General features: G+C 39.6%; 2 protein-coding genes across 2 annotated transcripts in view; one reads left to right on the top strand and one right to left on the bottom strand.

Annotated features, from left to right (window-relative positions):
* Positions 1-6,868: 6,868 nt before the first annotated feature.
* On the bottom strand, positions 6,869-8,085 carry LOC132309036 (uncharacterized). Its single transcript, XM_059807389.1, has 3 exons — positions 7,602-8,085; positions 7,333-7,508; positions 6,869-7,138 (listed from the first exon to the last, which is right to left on the bottom strand). The coding sequence occupies exons 1-3, from the start codon at positions 8,083-8,085 to the stop codon at positions 6,869-6,871; spliced, it is 930 nt and encodes a 309-aa protein (XP_059663372.1).
* A 545-nt stretch (positions 8,086-8,630) lies between these two features.
* The window catches only part of LOC132306108 (uncharacterized), a 28,287-nt gene continuing 13,053 nt past the window's right edge, over positions 8,631-23,864 (top strand). The window contains exons 1-3 of the mRNA XM_059803345.1: positions 8,631-8,969; positions 9,046-9,166; positions 9,275-9,336. Coding sequence (XP_059659328.1) covers positions 8,850-8,969; positions 9,046-9,166; positions 9,275-9,336 — 303 coding nt within the window. The 5' untranslated portion in view covers positions 8,631-8,849. The remainder of the gene's footprint in view (positions 8,970-9,045; positions 9,167-9,274; positions 9,337-23,864) is intronic.

Below are 23,864 nucleotides of genomic sequence, written 5' to 3'. Positions count from 1 at the left end.
TTTCCCCACAAATAGTATGATCCCTTACTCCTAATTTCTATGCTTTGTTTGGATTCACGGGGTCATTAAGAGGTGTGTTTTAAGCACCTCCTACTGAGTTGTTGTGCTCAACCCTTATATTACCATTTTCAGGTCACGAGAAGGAGGTGGTAAACGACGCTTCTCTACAGGCTTATGCAGGATTAGAGGATTATTTTGTTACCTTTTGTAATCAAGTTTCATTTTGTATAACCTTAGCTTAACGTATAAGCTTTGTATATTTTATGGCCTTGTAAATTTCAATTTTTGTTCCTTGGGCATGTATAAGTGTGTTTTGAGGGATGTATGCTATGGATGGAATTCAATTTGTTTTAAGGTTGTACATTTAAGAACTATGTTGATATATTTGGAATGAATGGAATGAAGATGGGTTATTTTGAATAATTGTATTGACGTTTACGATTATGGGATCTTATGTTGTATTGTTGTGAGTTGGGACAGGTTTTTAGTTTACCTTGGCTCACATTTGAGCTCGGTTATGTTCGGGACCTTAGATGCATCATCCTGCAATTCCCATTCAGTTTCTGGGCCTGTCAGCCAACTGGCAGGGCTAGCAAGCCAACCGATAGTGCACTTTGAGGCCAGATAGTGAGTTGGGTTTCTAAAACCATCATTTTGGCCGGCTGACTAACTGACCCTTCAGTTTCAGCCGATCGACATAAGGCTGTCAGCCGGCCGATGCTGTTCCACCATTATCCACTTGTGACACTTCTGAGATGTTAGCTATATGGTGTACTATAAGCCTTGGGATGACATATGTATCATGTATTAACCTTGAATAGAATCTTAAAGCCCTTAGATGACCTCGGGTTTAGGTCGTTACACAAGTGTGATCGATCACGCTTTAGGCGTGATCGATCACAGATCTCAATTTTTTAGCTTTAGCCTCCTTTTGCTCCCACTCCTTGCCAAGACTCAGTTTGACTTTCCCAAGGGCTTTTAAGACATTGGATTTAGCTCGTTTAAACCTTATAAACCTGAAATCGGAAATTAAACCAATTAAGACTAAAACAAGAAAATAAAGATAGATAAATGTTCTAGTATACCCAATATTAGGGGCTAAAATGTGCATATTTCAACACTTATCACATTACAACCTATTCTGATGCAGATTGGGGTGGTTTTCTACCTGATAGGAAGAGTACTTCAGGCTATTGTTATCTTCTTAGCTCAAACATGGTCTCTTAGCTAAGTAAGAAGCAAGACACGATATCTTTTTCCACTACAGAGGTTGAGTACATAGTTGGTTCACAATTACTCTGGACGAAGACAACTCTTTCAAACCTTGGCATTCCATTCTCAAGTCCTATAAAGCTCTACGGTGATAATCAAAGTGTTATAGCCATTAGTAAAAATTCTACTTTGAACTGGAGACGCAAGCACATTGATATCAAATACCAATTTCTTAGAGACAATGTACAAAAAGGGCTGATTAACGTTACATATCTTCCAATAGAAGATCAACCTGCAGATATCTTAACCAAGCCATTGCTATCACAGAGGTTTTCAACTCTCAGAGATCTTCTCAGGGTTGTTCCTAATCCCTTCTATTTCTTAACATTGTTAGTCCTTTCACCTTTTGACTTTCAATGTCAAAAAGGGAGAGAAAGATACCTTAATCAAGGATATGTATATCCTTTAGTATGTTTTCATTACTATTCTATTGGTGCATTGTTGATTATTTAAGTGCCTTAATAATATTCAAGCATATTTTGGCTTTGACATTCAAAAGTAAAAGGGGGAAATTGTTGGTCCCACCTTTGAATTAGGGTTTGTCCTTTTAAATGTCAAAAAGTCTGTCACAAGTTCTCTACATTGAGTTCTAAGTGATTCTGGCTTGAACAATGCATATAATTGATCCACAGGGGTAGCTTGGTCTTTTACAGGGTTAAGAAGAATATTTAAATGATCTAAGGAAGGTACATGGTCTTGAAGACTCTCTCTACAGGCCTTTTAGGGTTAAAAACCCAAGTACAAATATTGATATTCTACTACAAAGCATTTCAGGGGCAATTTTGTCTTTTCACACATGTATTATATCATAATATATTTGTGTATGATTGTACATTGTGTTGAATTACTTATACTCTCAAGTTAATCAAGTGATCACAGTCTCAAATACATAAGGCAATGCATATTGTTAAGTGTCACTACAAGGGCATTTTGGTCAATGCAAATTGTTGAGAATTCTGGTGACGCGTGTCCTGTGGTTCTGGTGTGTGAATATGCAGGTTGTCATTCTTTTCTTAGTGATTAAGCTTGTTATACATTTATATATATATACATGCACAAGGCTATCAATAAGCTTGCATGTTAGAAAATATTTTATGTAAATGTGGTAAGGGTATTATGGTACATTCACAAGGGAATTACAGATTATTCCATGTCCAATGATTGGATAATGGTAACACATACATTTCCTATTTGAGATAGGATTTGTAGTCATGATATACTATATATGTGTTGTTATAAAAATTTATAGGGTTTAAGCCTTTGAGAGAACCCGAAAGCAAGCTGTATTGAGAGTGAAAAGAGAACTGAATATGAACACACATTTATTAGATTATTTGTAATGATCAAAGCTTGATTTAAGCTCAGAAATATGCAGAGAATTCACAAGAGTAGATGATCAAATGGAGGCCTGTTATTGTGATTCTTGCTGGTGTAAAAGCTAGTTTTGAGGTCTAAGTTTGGTTTGACCTTGTTGTGGTGCTGAGACAAGGTTGAGGAAAGTTAACTTATAATTTTACATTTGCAAAAAGTATGTTTGTGACGATCGTTTAACTGCATTTGATTTTGATGTCTCAGACCTGTGTATTAGCTTATTTTTATGGTTTAGCTTGTTGATCTGAACTTAATATTACTATATCTTTCAATGAGTTGCATTATTATTATCTGAGCAAGTTTCTATAGTTAAATCAAGGCTATTCAAGTTGTGGTTTGCACTGAATTAAGGTTAATATAGAATTTGACCTTGTAAACCCTAGTTTTTGAAGGTTCTGAGCCTGTATATGAGTTATATTTTTGTATACATGCTATATTCATCCTGATTATCATCTGAGCATATCTGTAATGAAGATGCAAGGCTGTCGATTTCATCTTTGAGTTTGTGGGACACAAAATTCCTAACCCTTCAAACCCTAGTTTAAGCAAAATGAAGGTAGGGTGTTTGTATTGATACTTTAAGCTGATTATTCACTCTTATATTGTTTAATAGCTTAAGTATTGTTGTAATACATCTTTTTATATGTATTTGGTGAGTTGTGAGTGTTTACAGGGTCCAAGCAAGGTTGCTTAGGACATGGGGAGTGCATAGTGCACTTAGTGTTGCTAGTGTGTGTGTAGAGGCTGTGAAAGCCATTGTTTCATCTTGTACAAGGGTGTGTGTAGAGAGTGAGATAGCTGAGTGTGTAACTACTTGCATACAAGTAGTGTAGATTTTATTGGTTGAGGCCAAGAATCAAGGTTTTTCCCTATTGAGAGGGTTTTCCATGTAAATACACTGAATACTTGTAAGTGTGTGTGGAAGCTTATTGATTTTGTCGTCATCCGCATCACATTGTATTGATCATACAAAGAAAATTTTTATACAAGAACCAATTCATTACCCCTCTTGGTTCATGAAAATGAAATACAACGATAACCTAAGTTGCAACTACACATGGATGCCAACTTATAAATAGATTCGAAATCACATAATAGGGATAACTTGGTTACAATAAAACCCCGATCATACGTACTACATGCCTCAAGATAACTCACACACACCCGATCATACCTAATGTATGACCAGTAAAAATAGTCATTCTTGGTCTACTAAACCGCAGACGACAAACGTAATGGCTATTATAAAGCTGGGGAAACACTAGTTTCATCCGCTAGCACCAAGTCCTAACATTCTTAAAGTAATGAAATGACCCAAATCCATCCCAAAAATCATCAACAAAATCCACAAGGTACCATATGCCAATATATAACCAAATTGCACTTCACAAGGGCATATAAGTTCATATTTTCCACACAAAACATATCCTAGAGTCCAATGCTACCATGGAATGCTCAATAATGCAATGACAACAATATAGGCATGATATAATCATAACAAGCCCCAATTTCTCATATAAACATTTTATCAATGTTAGTGTACTACGCAACCTAGAATCACATTCCTGAAATACATTACATAGCCCAATATAATCCACATGATCTCAATCAATTATAACTTATATGCCATCCATTCTATCTCAAAGGTAAATACAACACATTAGTACATATGCACATAATTTCTAAAACTATGCAAGTACTTCTCCTAACAACAACAGTCGCATTAATATATCCAAGAAACTCATTAGGCATAAACATTGATAATAACATCATTAATCGTCATTTGAAACCTCATTAATCCAAGTATGCAATTCTAAGTACACACACACACACACACACACACACATGCATGCATAATCCATGCTAAACCTATAAAACACAAAGAAAATGTAGCCTTACGTACGCAACACATCCCTACCTCATATGGGATGAAAATCCCAAAACTTCCAAAATGAAAATGCTCCAAACAAGCCATAACTTCGAAGGGTCGACAAGGAAGACGATGGGAACGACAAAGCCTCCTACGACCGCCTTTAAATCTAAACCCGAACTCGGCCCCAAAACCCAAAATGCCCAGAACTGAAAACAAAATCAAGGGTTTTGAATCCCTTGGTGTCCCCATCTAAAAACCCTCCAATGGGAGTCAAGAATCCAAACCCACACTCACCCTAAACTCACAAACGTCCAAAATCAAATATATGGACAATGGGGTTTTGAAGCCCTTAGTGTCCCTGACCTTTCTCCCTGGCAAGACAAAAAAGTGAGTGGAATGTGAAGGAAATGAAGGTTTAAAGGTGGTGCATCAATGGATTTTGGAGTGAAGGTGAGGAAGATGAAGTGTAGGAGTAAAAATGAAGATTAAGCCCAATAATAAGTCACACACACTAACCTTAGCACTAACTCTCTCACACACAACCATCTCCAACCTCTACTTGTCAATCATCTAGCCCTCTACATGCCACCAATTCCACTTCAACACTTGTCCCAATCAAAACACAATATATGTCACAACTTTCACTATTTGCACAAAAGTCCCTCTATGAAGCCCCAAATGAAAATATCTCCAAAAAATAATCGCACAAATACCCCCACGCAATAAAAGATAAAAACGTATAAAAATGCAATATAAATCCACAATGCTATGAAGGTAAAATATTCAAGGATGGAATAAATGAAGTGTTGGGAACTATTCCTGAGCACTTGACTTGGTCTGGTCCTACAAGGCCCAAACTTGAAAATAAACGGGGAAAAAATACAGAAAAATGAAAAAGGGACAGGTCCTCACACGAGTTGTAGTCTTGGGATCGAACTGAGGCATATATTGCCGGAAACAAGTAAGCTTGTATAGGTGATTTGTATGCCCTGGTAGTACAGGGGACTCTTGACCACCTTGTGTGCAATTTTTCAGGTGGTACCCTTTATTAAGTTGAGGCGACCCTATACATAGTTAAGGTCTATTAGTGTGTATATTTATATAAGACTATGTAGCTATTGCATGATTTTTAGTTAGAGATGGATTGTTTATCGGTTCTCTGATTGGGTCGTAGTAAATCAAGATGACTTTCTCATGGGTTTAAGTCACCATAGTTAATATTTTTCGAGTCCATGATAGTTCCAATCTTAGAGTTGAGTTTGTGCTGATCAGAGACAATCTTCATCACTCTTCCGGTGTAATAGATGTAAGACAGTATGTTATGTTATTTCTTTATTTTCTTTTAGACTCAAAGATTTATTATTTCAGTTTTATCGGATTATTTAGGGGTCCTTGATTTATGGATTCCCGAGTTGTACTATTTGAAGGTTTATTGATACGGTGGTTTTTATTGGAGGATTATTCATTGATGGGTTTATTATTTAAAATATTATTATTTAGTTTTCCATTAAGCGATTTATTAATTATTTTTATTTTTCCATTTGTATTATGTGCTTGTCTATTATTCAATTGTTTTGGTATCTCCCGATATTTTGGCAAGGACTTGATCGACCTGGGTTCGAAAATTGGGAGTATCATAGTTACTCACAAATCGCGCGTATCATTTAAATTAAAAGTGTTTTTTTAATTTTTTTTTCGTCTCGAAAATTCGAAACTACTATAGACAAACTTGCAACATATGAATAATAAGTTGGTAGTTATTAATAATTGACTAGTGATTTAAGTTGGTAGATTGATTGATAAGCAATAATTGACAAGTGAGTTTTAAAATTTTTATACTCTATTTGGTTAGAGGATAGAAAAATGGATGGAAGAGAGAGGGGGAAGGATAGATGAGGCATCTACAGGGAAGCGAAAGTGTTTCTCTCACTTTTTGTTTTGTTGAATAGTAGAATAATAGAAATGATTGATAGAATGGTAATAATTTTTATTTTTTATTTGGTTGGAAAGAAGAAAATGAGAGTTTTTATATACTCTTACCAATATACCCTCAATAATTAAGATGCATTGTCCACTGTTTTCTAGTAGGTATTTCTAGTAGGTAATCTCCAAAGGAATTTATTCCCTCATTGAACAAATTGTATTCAAAATAATAGAAACAACATGTCTTTAAAATATAAGGGGTGAAATTTGACTATAAATATAAGGGATGAAATTTAGCTATAAATATTCAAGTCGTCAAAACCAAGCTTAACTTATAAAGGGTCATTTTTATTTTTATTTTTTTTTCTCGTGGCAATGAAACACCCAAAACAAAACAAGAAGCACCCAGCCACAAACAAACCAATAACACTAAGAACCTGAACCTATAACATCAGCTAAAGCAAGGTGCACTATCCAAGAAGGAATAGAAGGCAACACACGATCCTCCGTAACCCAGCCACGCGAAAGCGTCGCTAAGGCATGAGCCACCCTATTACCCGTACATCGAACATGACTTAAGTACGCCCAAGGAAACCGTAGAAGATCCGCCTTGATATCAAAACACAGAGACGCTATTTCCGATGGTGAATTTGCTCCATCCACCACAGCTTCAACAACATCCTTAGCATCATATTCAAACTATAAGCAAGAAAAACCTAAAGCTGAAGCCTAAAAAATAGCTCGCTGACAAGCTATAGCCTCCGCCACCATAGCCGACGAAGCAAAGAACGGGTAAAACACAACTGCTTGGAGAATAGTGCTTGAACAGTCGAGAAAGACGGCTCCTCCCCCACCCATGGACGATCCCGGACAAAAGGTTGTATCAAAATTACATTTAACCATCCTTGAAACAGGAGGACCCAACGAACCACCAATGGGGATGTCTTTGCCGGGCTTAAAGATTTACATTGGGACGTAGATTTCGTAAACTCCCAATAATTCGCTATGACCTTATCAACCACTTTCTCCGGCCTCCATAGCACCCCTTTAAACACTAAGCGATTCCTCGCTTTCCAAATACACCAAGCACAAAATGAAATTAAACCAAGAACCCTCGAATAATCCGACGAGGAAACAGCCTGTTTCATCATAAAACACTAACCATCCAAGAAAGAAGAAAAAACAAATGCTGAAAAATCAAAACGAAGCGGGGACAACTTCCAGATCCATATAGAATGAGGACGCATGAACAAAAGATGCACAATAGATTCCTCCTCCAACCCACAGCGAGGACACAAAGGTGACACAGCATAATCCTGAGCCAGCAAAGAAACACCAGTGGGCAAAGCATTATGACAACACCTCCAGAGAAAATGTTGCACCTTTGACAAAGTGTTGCAGCGCCAAATTGAAGACCAAGAAAAATTAGCCGAAACAATAACAGAAGAAGTACTAAGCGAAATAGCAAGATGATAAGCTGACAGAACAGAAAATTTACCCGTCCTCTCAGGCGCCCAAATTTGAACATCCGATTTGTCCCAACGACTAACATGCATGTGCAAAATTGCCTGAACCTCAAAAGGAGAGAAAACTTGATGCAAGACATCGACTTTCCAAGTTGAATTGTGTTGATTAATCAAATCCATAACGTTACAAAAGGGAACATCAACCTGTGGTGGTGAAAGTTTCTGAGGAAGCGCAAGAACCCAATGATCATTCCAAATATGCGTAAATTTACCATTTCCAATCAACGACCTCAATCCATTACGCAACAGAGTCTGTGTAGACCAAATATTACGCCATCCCCAAGAAGGATTAGATCTCAACAAAGCATCCAAAAACGAATATGAAGGAAAATACTTGGCCTTAAATAACTGGAACACCAATCCCTACTTATTAACCTGTAAGTACCAAGCATGTTTCGCCAAAAATGCTAAACTAAAAGCCTTAAAGATCCCGAAAACCAAGACCACCACTCTTCTTACTCCCACATAAGAAATCCCAATGAATCCAATAAATTGCACAATGTTTTATCATCACCAAAAATTTCTACAATCTTCACGGCTGTATAAAAATTACATTGACGGTTCATCACCACTTTAAAAATTAAAGGAGGTACCAGTAAGTCACAACACTAGGGGTAGTATTACTAACATATTAAATATCTCTCATTCCTTCTTTCATCTCTCTAGCCAATTTTAAGAGATACAAAAGTTAGTTGTCCTTGGCTGCTTCTCTCCTTTCCTTTCCTCCTAAGCAACAAGTCAAGCTTCTCCTATCCCTCCTCTCCTCCATTCTTCCCCAAATCTTCCCTCCATACAAACAAAACATTTTAAAGTTTTTGCTTAAAATTTCAAAGGGGAACGGGTGAATGGCGAGACTAGAGAGAGAGTAGAGAGAGAGAGGAGAGATGGATTACAGTCTGGCAGCACTGAAGCTCCTATGCGTACAGCTAAAAGGCGCCCGCCAAACACCATCACAGTCAGCCATGACTCTCGGCGGCATCCTCTTCCAACGTGCTTGGTTACAGGTCATATTCCCCGAAATATCCTCTTCCTTTTCCCATTTTTACATTTTCAACCCACTCGCTTACCCTAAAAGTGCAGGGCATTTTGATCTCAGCACCGTCTGAGGAAGACGGGGGCGGCCGGTTCCTCCTTGACGACGGCACCGGCGTTATCGAACTCTCTCTCTCCGGCGAGTTCCATAACTACCAATGGAAGACAGGTCACTCACGTTTTCCCTCCCAATTTTCCACATTTTACCATTACATTTTTTTTCTTCACTATCTTAAAAAATCCCCCTCTCATTGTATGTTTGTCTATGCTTTTACAGGGACGTATATAATGGTTGTTGGAGGGTATTTTGTCCGTACGGGTGATCTCCCCATGATTAAGGTAAAAACTCTCTCTCTATATATAATATGTTTGTGTTGTGTCTTCTAAAATCAGGTCTTAATCATAATTCAATAACATTGTAAGAGTTCATGGCTGTACAGATCTTTTGCGATTGAGTACAAATTTGCAATTTTTTTGGTAGATAATTTTCTTATTAGTGATAATTAATAATCGAAAGCTAAGCAAGTTGTCTTTATCTAACTAGTGTAATTTACCCAGATTAATTTGCTACTAATTCAGATATTTTATGTTCTTCTGATAAAGATATGGTTAATTAGAATCCAGATTTAGAAATGGTTTGCTGATACCTCATCTTTCATAGTGCTTAGTTAGAACTCCCTTTTAGATGTTAGAACAATATTTAGAATATGTGCTATTAAATTTTTGCGGATAATTCCATGGCACAGTGACACATCTATTTAGGATCATTGGGTCAGAACCTAGTGTTGTCCCTCTTAAAGTGTTAATTAATGATGCAATATGACATTACTGGTATACTGTTGTTACTTGCAACAGGCTCTTTCTTTTGTTTTAAAAAATTAATAATTAAAATATGATATTTCATGAAATAAAGACCCTTAATTAACCAACATGCTTTGTGTTAAGCTTTTCATTAATTATACTTTCCTCACCATTCTGATGGAGAACAAGGTGCAACTGAAGAGCTGAAACCACATATATATTTTTTTGATAAGTAAATGTATATTAACAAAGGCGCTCAAAGGGGAGTGAACTCTTAACAAAGAAAACAAAAGACGCAAAAGGCGTCACTACAACGATAAGTTGTCAACAAAATCCAAAAAACTGTCCAAAGATGAACAATGTTTCCCAATAACCCAAAAATAAAGAGAATGCAAAATATTCGACTTAATAACCCACGCCGGTTTCCATCGAAAGATCTCCTATTCCGCTTGAGCCACAACCCCCATCATACACAAAGAAGAGCTACCCTCCAAGCTTTTCTAACCCGGCTGCCCACTGGTCTCCCTCTCCAAGCCTCTAACATATCCATCGTGGTCCTTGACACAACCCAATTCGCCAAAGACATTCAGGACCATACTCCAAACATCCGCTGCCACTCTGTAGTGCAACAAGAGATGGTTTACCGATTCACCCGTCTTCTTACACATGCAACACCAATTAACTGTTATTTGGCGTCTTCTTCTAAGATTATCGAGAGTAAGAATGCTGCCAAGCACCGCTGTCCACATGAAAAAAGCCACCTTCAGTGGAGCTGAAGTCCTCCACACAGCCTTCCAAGGGAAAACATTGCTTATCGAATCTGTAAGGCTTTGGTAAAATAGCCTCACCTCAAACACCCATCTAGAACCCCCCATCCACACCATCTCATCCCTTCTTTCTCCCTCCACCACTTGACTATAAATTAATCCCATTAAATCTGTAAATTCCATCAGCTCCCAATCATTGAAATTTCTATGGAATCTCACATCCCAACTAACTTTCCTATTTTCAAGCTGAAAATAATCTACAACCACAACATTCTTATCCTCAACCATCCTAAAGAGACTAGGGAACCTACAAGCCAACACATCCCCACACCATAAATCCTTCCAAAACCTCACATGACGACCATTCCTAACTCTAAGCCATATCCGCTTAGAGAACTCGTCCCAACCCTTCTTAATACCTTTCCATGAGCCCATGCCTGCTGATGAAGACACAGCTTTAGACATCCAACCTCCCTCCTCTTCCCTAAACTGACAAGCAATAACACGCCTCCAAAGCACGGACCTTTCACACCCAAATCTCCACAACCATTTCCCTAACAAAGCTTTATTGAATATTTCCAACCTGCAAATTCCCAATCCTCCTCTTTAAATAGGGGTGCAGACTTTCTCCCATTTCACAAGATGGTACTTGAACTCCTCCCCTAAACCCCCCACAGAAAGTTCCCCTGAATCTTGTTAAGTCTACTGATCACTGTTCTAGGAATTGAAAACAAAGACATAAAATATGTAAGAAGATTAGAGAGAGTGCTTTTCGACAATGTGAGTTTACCCCTTTTGACAAGTATTGTTTCTTCCACCCGGATAACTCTTTTGGAAACGTTCCACCATTGGATCCCAAACAGCAATTCTCCTCGTAGAAAAACCCAAGGGCAGCCCCGAATATGAAAACGGAAAAGACTCAACTCCGTACCCCAGAATAGCTGCCAGATCATGAATGTGATCCACCTCCCCCACTGGAACAATCACAAGCTTGCCAATGTTAATCTTCAGCTCAAAGACAACTTGAAAACAGGTCAGTACACACCTCAAATGCCTCAAATGAGTCACACTCGCATCGCAAAAAACATTAGTGTCGTCAGCAAGCAGCAAGTGAGATGTAACAATCTGATTTGGCGTACGACCCACCGAAAAACCTTGAATAAAGCCTAATAATTCTGCCCTTTTCATGAGTCTGCTAAAGGCTTCCATTACAACCTCTCGAACTTGCGAAGCATCCTACTGGTGACCCACTAAGATATAAAAATGAGCTGTCGAAATACATTGATGAATCCACCCTCTCCATTTGGATCCAAACCCCATCCTCTCCAACAAATACAATAAGAACGCCCAATTCACATGTTCTCAATATCCAATTTACACACAATCCCTGGCTCACCACTCTTGAATCTAGCATCAATACATTCACTGGCAATAAGAACCGGGTCAAAATTTGCCTTCCTCCAACGAATGCATTTTGTGACTCCGAAACGACCCCATCCAATACTTTCCTTAGCCTAATGGTCAGGTTCTTCGCAATAATCTTATAAACAGAGCCCACCAAACTAATTGGTCTGAAATCCTTCGCTTCAATTGTTCCACCCTTTTTAGGTACAAGGGTAATGAAAGAGGCATTCAAACTCTTCTCAAAACAACCCTCCTCAAAGAAGGCATCCATGACTCTCATCACATCCGCTCTCACCACCTCCCAATTCTTTTGAAAAAACGCAATTCTAAACCCGTCCGGACTTGGAGCTTTATCTCTGTCGCAACTCCTTAGAGCTTCCAACACTTCTTCCTCCCCAAATGGCCTCTCCAAACCCACCCTTTCCTCATCAGAAATTGCATCAAACTCAATATCATCCAACCGCGGTCTCCAAAAGGCAAACTCTATGAACAAAGCCTGGTAATATGACACAAAGCCTGTCTGGATCTCCTCTTTAGTTTCAGCCATAACTCCATCAAAACTTATCCTCCCAATACTGTTCCCTCTCCTATTAGCGTTAGTTAAGCGGTGAAAAAATTTAGTATTCTGATCACCTTCTTTAAGCCACAGGGCTCTAGACTTTTGTCTCCACGAAACTTCCTCCATCACTACAGTTTTTTCAAACTCAGCCTTGCACTCCTCCCTTCTACTCCTCTCCAACATGGAAATCCCCTCGGCACCTTCCTTCCTGTCCAACTCTGAAATTTCCATAAGGAGTTGATTTTTCCGCCACTCCAGCTTGCCAACACTTCCTTATTCCAGACCTTGATTTCTCCCTTTAAGCGTCTCAACTTTGATGCGAATTGAAAACTTGGATTACCTCTAACATCATAAGCACACCACCAGTTCTTGACCCTTTCTTTGAAATCTCCCACTCGGAGCCACATGTTTTCAAATCTAAATGGGGATCTTCCTCTCCTAATCCCTCCACAATCAAGCAAAATAGGAACATGATCAGAGATTGCCCACGCACATGCCACTTGAGACACATCTGGAAAGTTCTCCTCCCATCTCCACTAAAAGAAGAAATCTATCCAGCCGAGAAAAAGGAGGATCACGCCCACTCGACCATGTGAATTTGCCTCCCACCATGGGAAGATCCAACAAATTGTTAGCTTCCACAAAATCAGAGAAATCAGCCATTGCACCATCCCATGCACCCCAAGAAGATCTCACACTCGTGTTAAGAGCAGCCTTAAAGTCCCCCCCCAACACACCACGGAACCACCCATCTGCTTCTAATGTTACCCAGCTCCTCCCACAACTCTCTACGCTCCACATCACCAACAGGCCCATATACCCCCGAAAAACACCACTTCGAACCATCTTCCTCAAACTCAAATAATAATGATAATGAATGTCTCTCTTTCCAAACATCAACCTTCGAAACCCACCTCCTGTCCCAAAGAACAACAATGCCCCTACTAGTCCCTCATAGTTAACTTCTGAAAACAGACCTTTCAGCTTTCTCGCCCCTTTCAAAACTGACAAACTCTTCTCCTTCTTCCTCACCCATTCATCCTCCACCGCTTGGAACAACTCCTTAACTTGCTTATCTTCCCCTTCCCAAGTCAGCCCCAAAAGTTTGCTTTCCTCCTCGATACCCTTCATAAACCAGTTGTCTTCTAAACCATCCAAATCCGAGGTCTTTGAACATCTCTGACCACTGCCAAAGGAGTATGGAATCCCACCGTGCTCTCTCCACCCCCATCACCGATGTCCCATAAAGGATAGGTAAGATCCGCATCAAACTCTCTGTCACTTAGATCAACCTTCTCACGACATACACTTAACTCTGTTTGCAAAAGGTCTGCAGATCCTCCATCACTAGTCAACATACACCTGCACCCCACACAAAGGAGAGCACTCCCTTGTTCTGTATCACTCGGCATCAGCTCGATCAACCCCCTATCATCCACTGAGTGATCATACCCTCCAGTATCCCTGACTAAAATATCTGAACCACTCCTTCGCCATCCACTTTAGGTATCGGCGCATGCCTATGACCAAACGGCGGTCTCCCCACTTCCTCCCTCTCACCCACTATCCTCACCACCCCAGAAGGAGGAGTAGAAGAAGGAGAAGCATGAGTAGAGATAGAAGAGCGTGCCGGGTACAAAACAGAGGACATACTTGGGCCACCACCTCCATATACAACCCATTTTTGTTTATGAAACCGCGACCATCTTTTACCTTTCTACCGGCTACGGACCTTAATAGCACGGTGTGGTCGGAATGAGTCGCCTGATGTCTTGCCTCTCGCCTCTTGTCCTTCACTCCCTGCCTTGGACTCTCGTTGCAAAGAACCCTTCAATGTAAAAACTCCCTCTGATAATATGGTTCTAGCCCTAAAATTGCTCCCATATTGGTCAAGGCCAGTCATATAGGCCCCCACATGGGCCTCATCAAGCCCAGCATTGCGAACATCCCCTACAGGCCCTAAAACATTAGCCACAGGCAGCTCATGCAACTCCACACACACACCCCCAAATCTTGGCCCATAAGACTTGCCATACCATACGGTCGTCCTTTTCGGCCCACATGAGTAAACCCATCCCTGTAGCTCACCCCATCACTCCCCTGGCCCTTCTGCACACTAGAAGGCATTTGCTCATGCTTCCTCCTCAACGTGGGCTCAGTGCTAGCCTGCCCTACAACTTTCGGCTCAACCTACCACCTTTCCTAGCCCATTTGGATACGGCAGAGCAGTCACGTTCCACCCACGTTTTATTACCAACCCCATAGCACTCAGACGACTTATTTGATAAAGCTGAAGATAAGGTAGGGCGATTTGGGTGGGCGAATTGATGCGCTCCACGTGTATCCTTCCTCCACTCCTTCTGAACGCTCCTATCCGGCGCGTGGCGCCCCCTTCGTCTTCCTCCTACATATCTTACTGCTCTCTGGATCTCCCTTTCCTTTAACCACTCTTGAATTTAAATAGGCCCTTTCTCCCCTTTGCTGAGAATCCTGATCCACTCTTCCTCCATCATGAGATGAGCCCCATCGCTTTGTTCTAAACTTTCCGTTGTGGGAACGAGCTCTGGCGATACCGCTTCCCAGATCGAGACTTTGTAACAGAAACGATTATCATGGATGAACACAACCTTCGTGCAGTCTGATCCAACTCTCACTGTAATCCGAACACTTTTAGCATCTCTTGTTTCATCTGCATCGGCACTCACAAAGCCACCACATAAATCCCCAACTTCAACAAAAAGGGCCTGACACCATAGGTGCAGCGGGAGCCCAAACAACTGAATCTGCTTAAGCCCTTTATCCTTAAGCACACCAGAGCAACCGACCCTGAAAGACCAGACATCAATCCTCAGAGTAGCAGATCCCCACTGTTGTTGTCCTTCCTTCAACACCCTTTGAACCTCCGCTGGAGATGGAAACCTGAACAGGAGGAGAGAGTCTGATAATGGCGTCACACCCACCCCACATGAAGTGTTCCACTCCCGCGCCGCCCACTCCTCTATTCGATCATATCCCCCAACCTCGTTATCAAAACGCCCAACCAAACAGGACAAAAGCATTGATCTTCTCCCTTCATCCCTTTCATTAATGTGTGCTAAAACCACATATGACCTACACTTATCATTGGAGAAGCGGAAAAGAAAGATAGAATTAGGGATATTAATAAATTAGGGTTTTTATTTATGCTTATGGTTATTTTTAATAATGTTTTAATTTTAGGGGTATTTCAGTACTTTATTGTTTTAGGGTTTGTTTATGTTTTGCCTATATAAAGGGCTCAAATGTAATCAGACAAATCAGTTTTTGGAATATTGAATATAATCGTTGAGTTTGCGAACTCCCTTTGTGTCCTTCTCCCTCCTTGTTCTCGTTGTTCTTAATCCCTCCGTCTATCTATTCTACCTCCTTCAGTCTGATTTCTCACCCCCTTCGTCTGTCCTCTCATCATTTTCTTCTCCCCTTATCTCATCTTCTCATTCTCATCCCTTGCTTTCCTTCTGATTACTATCATTTAGTATCTAAATACTATTAGAGACTACATGTCCTGCGTCAATTGGTATCAGATCAAAACAATCAAGTATATTCATAGTGAAAAATCACTGATCATCATTGCCGGAGTTCTCTCTTGTCGCCAATATCCCTTGCCGTCAGCCCGTCTTCATCTATTGTGCATGATTGTTAGCTTTCTCATCAACGACTGTCACATCTTGACATCAGTCTATCGTCGAACAGTCTTCACCAAGGTTTGCCGCCGATTTCATTGCCTCATCATTGCTGAGAATTTCTGATCATCTCTGCCATCTTTTGCATCGCAACTTCAGCCGAGAATTCAGAGTTTGATTTTGGTAAGTCAAATTTGGATATTTTCTATATCTCAGCCTAGAGTTCAGTGATTGATTTTGGGAAATCAAAATTGGTTTGGAAAGGATATATTTTGTTTCCCTTATAAACCAGATTTGACCAAAATCAAATTTAAATTAAATTCAGACTTAACCCGGCCCAGGAAGTTTTAACTTGATCCAAATTCAGCCGCTCCAACTCAAGTTTGGTCCAACTTTACTTCAATTATGTTGGGTTATATGGCTTTAGAGACAGCCCAAGCCTGGACTACCAAAAAAAAAATATGAGCAGACTAGATTATTTGTTTGGGCCCAGTTCAGTTTTTATCAAGCCCAATTCAGAAGCAACCCAGAATCACATTCATGATCCGATCCACCACATCATTAAGATCAGTTTTGACCCAGTCCAGACTCAGCCCGAATCAGAAGAACCAGGCCAGGCCAGGCCAGGTCAATAAAAAAGGAAAAGATAAGAGCAGCAGCCCAGATTTGGATAAAGACCGTATTATATTTTCTCTGCCCAGCCCAAGTTCAGTCCAGCTCCTATTTAAAACCAGAAACAGATCATAACTCATCTATTTAAATCAGTTCAGCCCTGTTTGGATCAGTTGCAAGCCCAGCCCAGCTTCTTAGCAAGACCAGAGCCCAGTATTGACAAGTCCATTGCAGAAGAAATATATATCGAGTCTTACAAGACATATATATATATATATATATATATATATATATATGTTTCGTAAGACTCGACCCAAAGGTTGTTCGTCTTATCCTCATTATGCTTCGTATGATTCACATGATTCCTGCAAATCATATACTTCCCACCCTTCACATGCTCCTCATCGTTCTCATTATTCATCCAAATCATATACTTCTCCCCCTTCACATGCTTCTTATCATTCCTACCGACCATATAATGCATATGATTCTTACTGTTCCTACCAGTCATATGATGCATATCATTCTTACCACTCCGACCCTGTATTAGAGCAAAAGTTTCAAAAGACGAAACAAAGATTTGACATAATTGGCAGGAGCGTGGTTGATTTAAAGGAATCTGTGGACCAATTGCGTGTGGGTTATGGTTCCCAACTGAAGGAAGTAGCTAATGAGCTTTCAGAATTAGCAGAATTTGTTACTTATCAAAAAAAAAAAAAAAAAAAAAAAGAATTAGTAGAATTTGTTAAGCAATGTGAGCTGAGTAACACCTCTTCAAGGGAAGAAATTTATACTAGAAATGAATTGATTACAATATTGGTTGATGACAACAAAACGCCTGGTGAGTTTTCAAACAAAGAAACTGAGCGAAAAACGCCTAGTGAGTTTTCAAATGAAGAAATTGAGCAAAAAGTGACCGATTTTTCCTCTCTTGAGAGCTATGTTCATTTATCATCTTCAAATGAAGAAATTGAACAGAAGATTACAGAATTATCATCTCTTGCGATATATGAAGAATTTGAAGAAAGCGTGATAGATTTGTCTGCTCCGACAGCTTTATCTTTTGTTACAGATGTTCATCCTATAGATTTTGTTGTTGGGAATACAGTTGCAGAATGTGGAATTGAATTCAGCTTTGATTTGTTGGAAGAGAAAACACTTCATCATGTTGCCCTTAGTGAGCTAAGCAATTCTAAACTCATTACTGGATGCATTCTTTGGGGTTGGTATTTTGTTCTAACTCTTCGGAGAAGAGTTCTTCTAAGTGGAGGAGAATTGATGGAGAACAAGGCGCAACTGAAGAGCTAAAACCACATATGACCCACACTTATCATTTGAGAAGCGGAAAAGAAAGATAGAATTAGGGATATTAGTAATTTAGGGTTTTTATTTATGCGTATGGTTATTTTTAATAATGTTTTAATTTTAGGGGTATTTTAGTCCTTTATTGTTTTAGGGTTTGTTTATGTTTTGCCTATATAAAGGGCTCAAATGTAATCAGACAAATTAGTTTTTGGAATTTTGAATATTATCGTTGAGTTTGCGAACTCCCTTTGTGTCCTTCTCCCTCCTTGTTCTTGTTGTTCTTAATCCCTCCGTCTATCTATCCTACCTCATTCAGTCTGATTTCTCACCCCCTTCATTTGTCCTATCATCACTTTCTTGTTGCCTTATCTCATCTTCTCATTCTCATCCCTTGCTTTCCTTCTGGTTAATTTCATTTAGTATCTAAATACTATTATGCTGTGTTTGGTGTGCAAGAATGGAATGGAATGCAAATGAGAATTGAATGAGAATGGGAATGGAATGGCCATTCTCATTCTATTGTTTGATTGTAAATATAAAATGTGAAGGAATGGAATGATAATAACCATTCTAGTATTTGGTTGAACCAATTTAAAATTTATAATGTAATAAATTTCAAATTGAGTTATCTAAAATATCCCTCTTAACAAATAAATTTAATTAACAAAATGGCATTTTTTTATAATTTTTTAAAAATAAATGGTGGCAATGGCGGTGGTGACGATGGTGGTGGAGGTGGAAAGCGGTAATGATGTAGGTGGTGGTGTTGGAAGGCGGCGGTAGTATTGGTGGAATGCGACAGTGGTGTTGGTGGAAGGTGGTGCCAGTAGTGTGATGGTAGTGGACGGAGATAGTGGTGTAAGTGGCGGTGGTGGAAACCAATGGAGCTGACTGTGGTGGCGGTGGTGGAAGGCAGTGGAGTTGGCAGTGGTGGTGGAAGGTCGTGGAGGTGGCGGTGGTGGAAGGTCGTGGAGGTGGCGGTGGTGGGGTGGTGGAAGGTGGTGGCGGCAGTGGTAATAGTGGTAGAAGGCGGTGGCGGTGGAAAGTGGAGGTGGCGGTGGATGGCAGCGGTGGTGGTGGCAGCTGTGGTAGTGGTGGAAGGTGGTGGTAGTGGTGGAAGGTGGTGGAGGGCGGTGGCAGTGGTGGTGGTGAAAGGCGGCAGCGATGGCGGTGATGGCTTGTGGTGGCAGTGGAAGGCAGTAGTGGTGGTGAAAGGCGGCGGCGGCGGCAGTGGCCGTGATGGAAGCTGGCGGCGGTGAAAGGCGGCGGCGGCGGCGGCCAAAGGCGGCGGCGGTGGAAGGTGGTGGCTGTGGTGAAAGGCGGTGGCGGTAGTGGTTGCGGCAAAGGAAGGCGGTGTCGGTGGTGAAAGGCGGTGGTGGTGGTGGTGGAAAGCGGTGGGTGGTGGTGAGAGTCGGTGGCGGCGGTGGTGGTGGAAGGTGGTGGTAGTGGTGGAAGTCGGTGGTGGTGGTGGTGAAAGGTGGAGGTGGTTGTGGTGGAAAGTAATGGTGGTTTTTGGACTTGGAATATGAGGGTATGAGGGTTTTTTGGGAAGTTGATTTTTTTAAAAAATTTACTTGGGAATGGAATGGCCAATCCAAAGGTTTAGTTGTGGAATGAATTTTCATTCTCAGGAATGGATTTTCATTTCAATGGAATGGCCATTCCCACTTTAAATTGCATACCAAACAAAGGAATGGTTAGAATGGGTATTCCATTCCATTCCATTCTTGCTCACCAAACGTAGCATTAGAGACTACTTGTCCTGCATCACATTCCCTATCTTTGAAAAGGCATTCTACAAGGCTCCCAGGCCTATGGTTCTACCTTCTCTCCCACCATGAAACATTCAATCGTTCTTCCTCTTTTGCCTCAATCAGCACTTCCTCTCTCTAACTCTTCTCCTCATTCTTTATCATCATTTTCTTTGTTCTCTTATTGGCCTTTTGTTTCAACCATGAAACTCATCATACAATTGTGTTATCTCCAGATTTTCTCTCTAAAACCATTACAGAACCAACAATTCAATTTTTTTTTTTTTTTTTTTCCCTAGTTGGGACTCACACACACTGCCTCCACTGAGATTCGAACCCCTAACCTCCCTTTGAGAAGTAGGAGCCTTGTACCGCTAGGCCACAGGCCTGTTGGTCCAACAATTCAATATTGAACTCATAATATATTCACTTTTAGAGAGAGGAAGTTAAAGAGAGAAACTAACAAAGACATTTAATCAGACTGTGAGGGGCATTTTCATTTTAGAGGAGAATGCCTGAACAATGAATAAAGTCGAGAAGGAAAAGGGTGAAGACTTGGTTGCAAATTGTCATTGACATGTTCATGTTCTTTTCCTTCAACTCAGGACAACGGTGAGAAGGATCTGAATTTGTATTTTGGTTATGCAATTAGAGTCATGTTAAAGTATCCTTTCTTTCAGAATTTGGTCATGCAGTTAGAGTTATGTTATTGTGTTATTCTTTAAGCATTGAATTCTAGATTCGAAGTTTCTTTCATCTTATGGAAATCTGATTTCGGACATGCATCGTAACAGAATATATGTTGGAAAACAATTGGTACAGAGTGGAAGCGAATTTCAAAAAATCTTTGAGGATCTTTTCCATATGTTTAATTTTGAATCATTAGAAAGAAAGAAAAGAAATATATATTTCAAACAATTTAGTTGTTCGCTTGTCTTATGAGAACACTTGATAGCCTCAATTCAATTATGAAGAAGTCTTGAATACCTTCGAGTCTTCACCACTATGACGTAAGCACCAATAGATTGATCTTCTATTTTGTGAGAACTAGACCTTGAGAATATTCTCAAACTAATCTCCAGTATGCTAATGAGATTAATATGTAAACCTTTTTGATCAATCCTATACCAACTCCATGTCTATAGAATGTTATATGGACTAAAGGTGGGGATCAATAGAGTCTCTTAATTCTAGCGCCAAGTAGATTTAGGAGTCTTGAGTAAATATTAACTCCTATTTTTGTGTTAATTACAGAAATAACAACAATATTTTTGTAACAGTCCTTTTCTTTTTGGTTAATTTTTGTAATGGTACTTAATAATTAAGAAAATTATATTAAGGTCCTATTCTACCAAATATTTTACTCGTAAGCTCCTTTACTAACAGATATTCGTAAAAGAGCCTATTGGAAATTAAATACTGTCCTACCATAGCATGCTTACATCTTATATTTCTTGAGCACGCCCAATTTAATCTTTATTATCACTTAATAAAGTTATTTTCACAAAAGTATTATGAAAATAAACTACTTTTTACATACTAATAGAAAATTGGCTTTTTACATACTAATAGAAAATCGTTTTAGCAAACATTTTACTTAAACCATTTCAGTCTTACAGTAATCAATCTCATTTAATCGACTTCAGGGGATATTTATCCCTCCATATAAAGTTTGAAATTCCATGTTGATTTTTTGTGTTCTCATGGATCTCGTTCTGTGTGTTTTAAATACTCCCACACACTAAATTGGAGTCATCCACTCTAATGATCCAGATAAACTATTTTCTGGAGAAAAAACACCATGTCTTACAGAAATCACATATGTTGTAGTCTTGTAGATGAAATGTCCAAGTTCAATCACCAACTGCAAACATTCCAAGTTACCAAGAAGCTGGTGCACATAATTATCCCTGTACATGAATCCCTTCATGTATTAAGTCACCTGTAATATAACTTGAAGACATGTATACATATAAATGCCCAATGTATGAATTATGTTTCGACCAATGAATTAAATTCGTTAAATGCATTTTGAATATTGAAAAAAATTGACGGTTTCAAGCATACAATTTCAACATAAATATATTTTTTTGATGAGTAAAATGACATAGAAAGCGTTCAAAAGGGGAATGCATCCCAAAATTACACAATTTCAACATAAATATTGTTAGAATGTTTATATATATATATTTTTATGTTGGGTCATTATGTAATTACATATAGTTGGTAGGGTCATTATGTAATTAGCTCATTCTTGTATCTTTATACAAGCCTCTGTTGGCTTAGGGTTTGGCAAGATATATGATACAATTTTGTTGGTAGGGTCATTATGATACATACGCAATCATGGGTGTGGGAAACTGAAATTGTGTGTGATTGCAGTTGTGTTGTTCTTGTACAAACTGAAATCGCGATTGAGGTTGAATTGGTGGAGTCGCTAAATCTTGTTTTGCGCCAGAGGTTTGGTCGGTTGCTGATGTTCAGAGCTCCTCGTCCGTCGTTCTGTTCAGAGCATCTCATCCGTTAACTCAACACGACTAAGACTGGGAACTTGACTCTGAAAAACTGATAATGATGAGTGGCCGTGGTCGTGGCAGAGGTAGAGACTCGAAACTCTGCACTCACTGTGGTCTTACTAATCACATTGTCAATTACTGTTGCGATCTTCATGGGAAACTGCCACCTTCTTCCTATGCACGTCAAGTGACCTCTAATGAAGGGGATTCTTCTTTCTCCGCCACACTAACTGCTCCACATGTGGCTGTTGAGCCTGCCATGGTCACGATTCCCTACGATGAGTATACTCAATTTATGTCTTAACAACGGCCTTCCACCTCATCTTCCATGGTTTCCTTTGCCCAATCAGGTAGTACACCTATATGTCTCTTGTCCTCTCGTCAGAGTCCCTGGATTCTTGACTCTGGCGCATCCGATCACATGATTGGTAGTTCTTATCTCGTATCTGATTTTTACTCTGTTCCTTCCTCTCAAAGTGTTACTCTTGCTAATGGCTCATCAACTAAAGTTTTGGGTTTGGGAACCACTCATATCACTTCTTCTATTTCCTTCTCCTCTGTATTATATGTTCTTCAATTCCCTTTTAATTTGATGTCCATTAGTAAAATTACTAAATCTCTTAACTGCTCCGTTACATTTTATCCCACATATTGTATTTTTCAGGATTTCATGACGAAGAAGAAGATTGGTACGGGACATGAAGTAGGTGGCTTGTATTACTTTGATCTTGCACCATCTCCCATGGCTCTTCAATCATCTTTGTCTCCTTTCCAGTGGCACTGTCGTCTCGGCCACCCATCATTATCAGTTTTGCAGTGTCAAGTTCCCGTTTTAGTCATATTGAGTCCATGTCTTGTGAAGCATGTCAGCCTAGTAAGCATTGTCGTGTATCTTTCAAACCGAGAGCTACTAATCGTGTTGCTAGTCCTTTTCAATTAATTCATTCAGATTTATGGCCCAATAAAACATATTTCTATTAATGGATTTCGTTATTTTGTGACATTTGTGGACGATTATTCTCATATGACTTGGTTGTTTTTAATGAAAAATCATTCTGAGTTATTCTCTATTTTTCAAATATTTCGCAAAGAAATAAAAACTCAATTTGGATGTTCCATTAAAGTTTTACGTTCTGACAATGCCAAAGAATATTTTTCGGACCCTTTTGAAATTGATTTTCATGCTAAAGGCATCATTCATCAATCATCTTGGACTTATACTCCTCAAGAAACTGGAGTAGCTGAACGTAAAAATCGTCATCTCTTGGAAGTATGTCGTGCCCTTTTATTCCATATGCATGTTCCCAAACGTTTTTGGAGTGATGCTGTTCTTACGGCCTGTCGTCTTATTAATTGGATGCCCTCGTCGGTATTACAAGGGAAATCTCCTCATTCTGTTCTATTTCCCAACTCCGCATCGTTTAATCTTACTCCTCGGGTCTTTGGATGTGTGTGTTATGTCCATAACCTTGGGCCCGGTCTTGACAAAC

This window comes from Cornus florida, unplaced genomic scaffold (assembly GCF_030987335.1).
Source record: "Cornus florida cultivar Cherokee Brave unplaced genomic scaffold, ASM3098733v1 CherokeeBrave_3.0.0_Hap2_Chr05, whole genome shotgun sequence".
Classification (NCBI taxonomy): domain Eukaryota; kingdom Viridiplantae; phylum Streptophyta; class Magnoliopsida; order Cornales; family Cornaceae; genus Cornus; species Cornus florida.
Note: the sequence above shows the minus strand (reverse complement) of the source record. Positions and strands in the feature narration are given on the sequence as shown.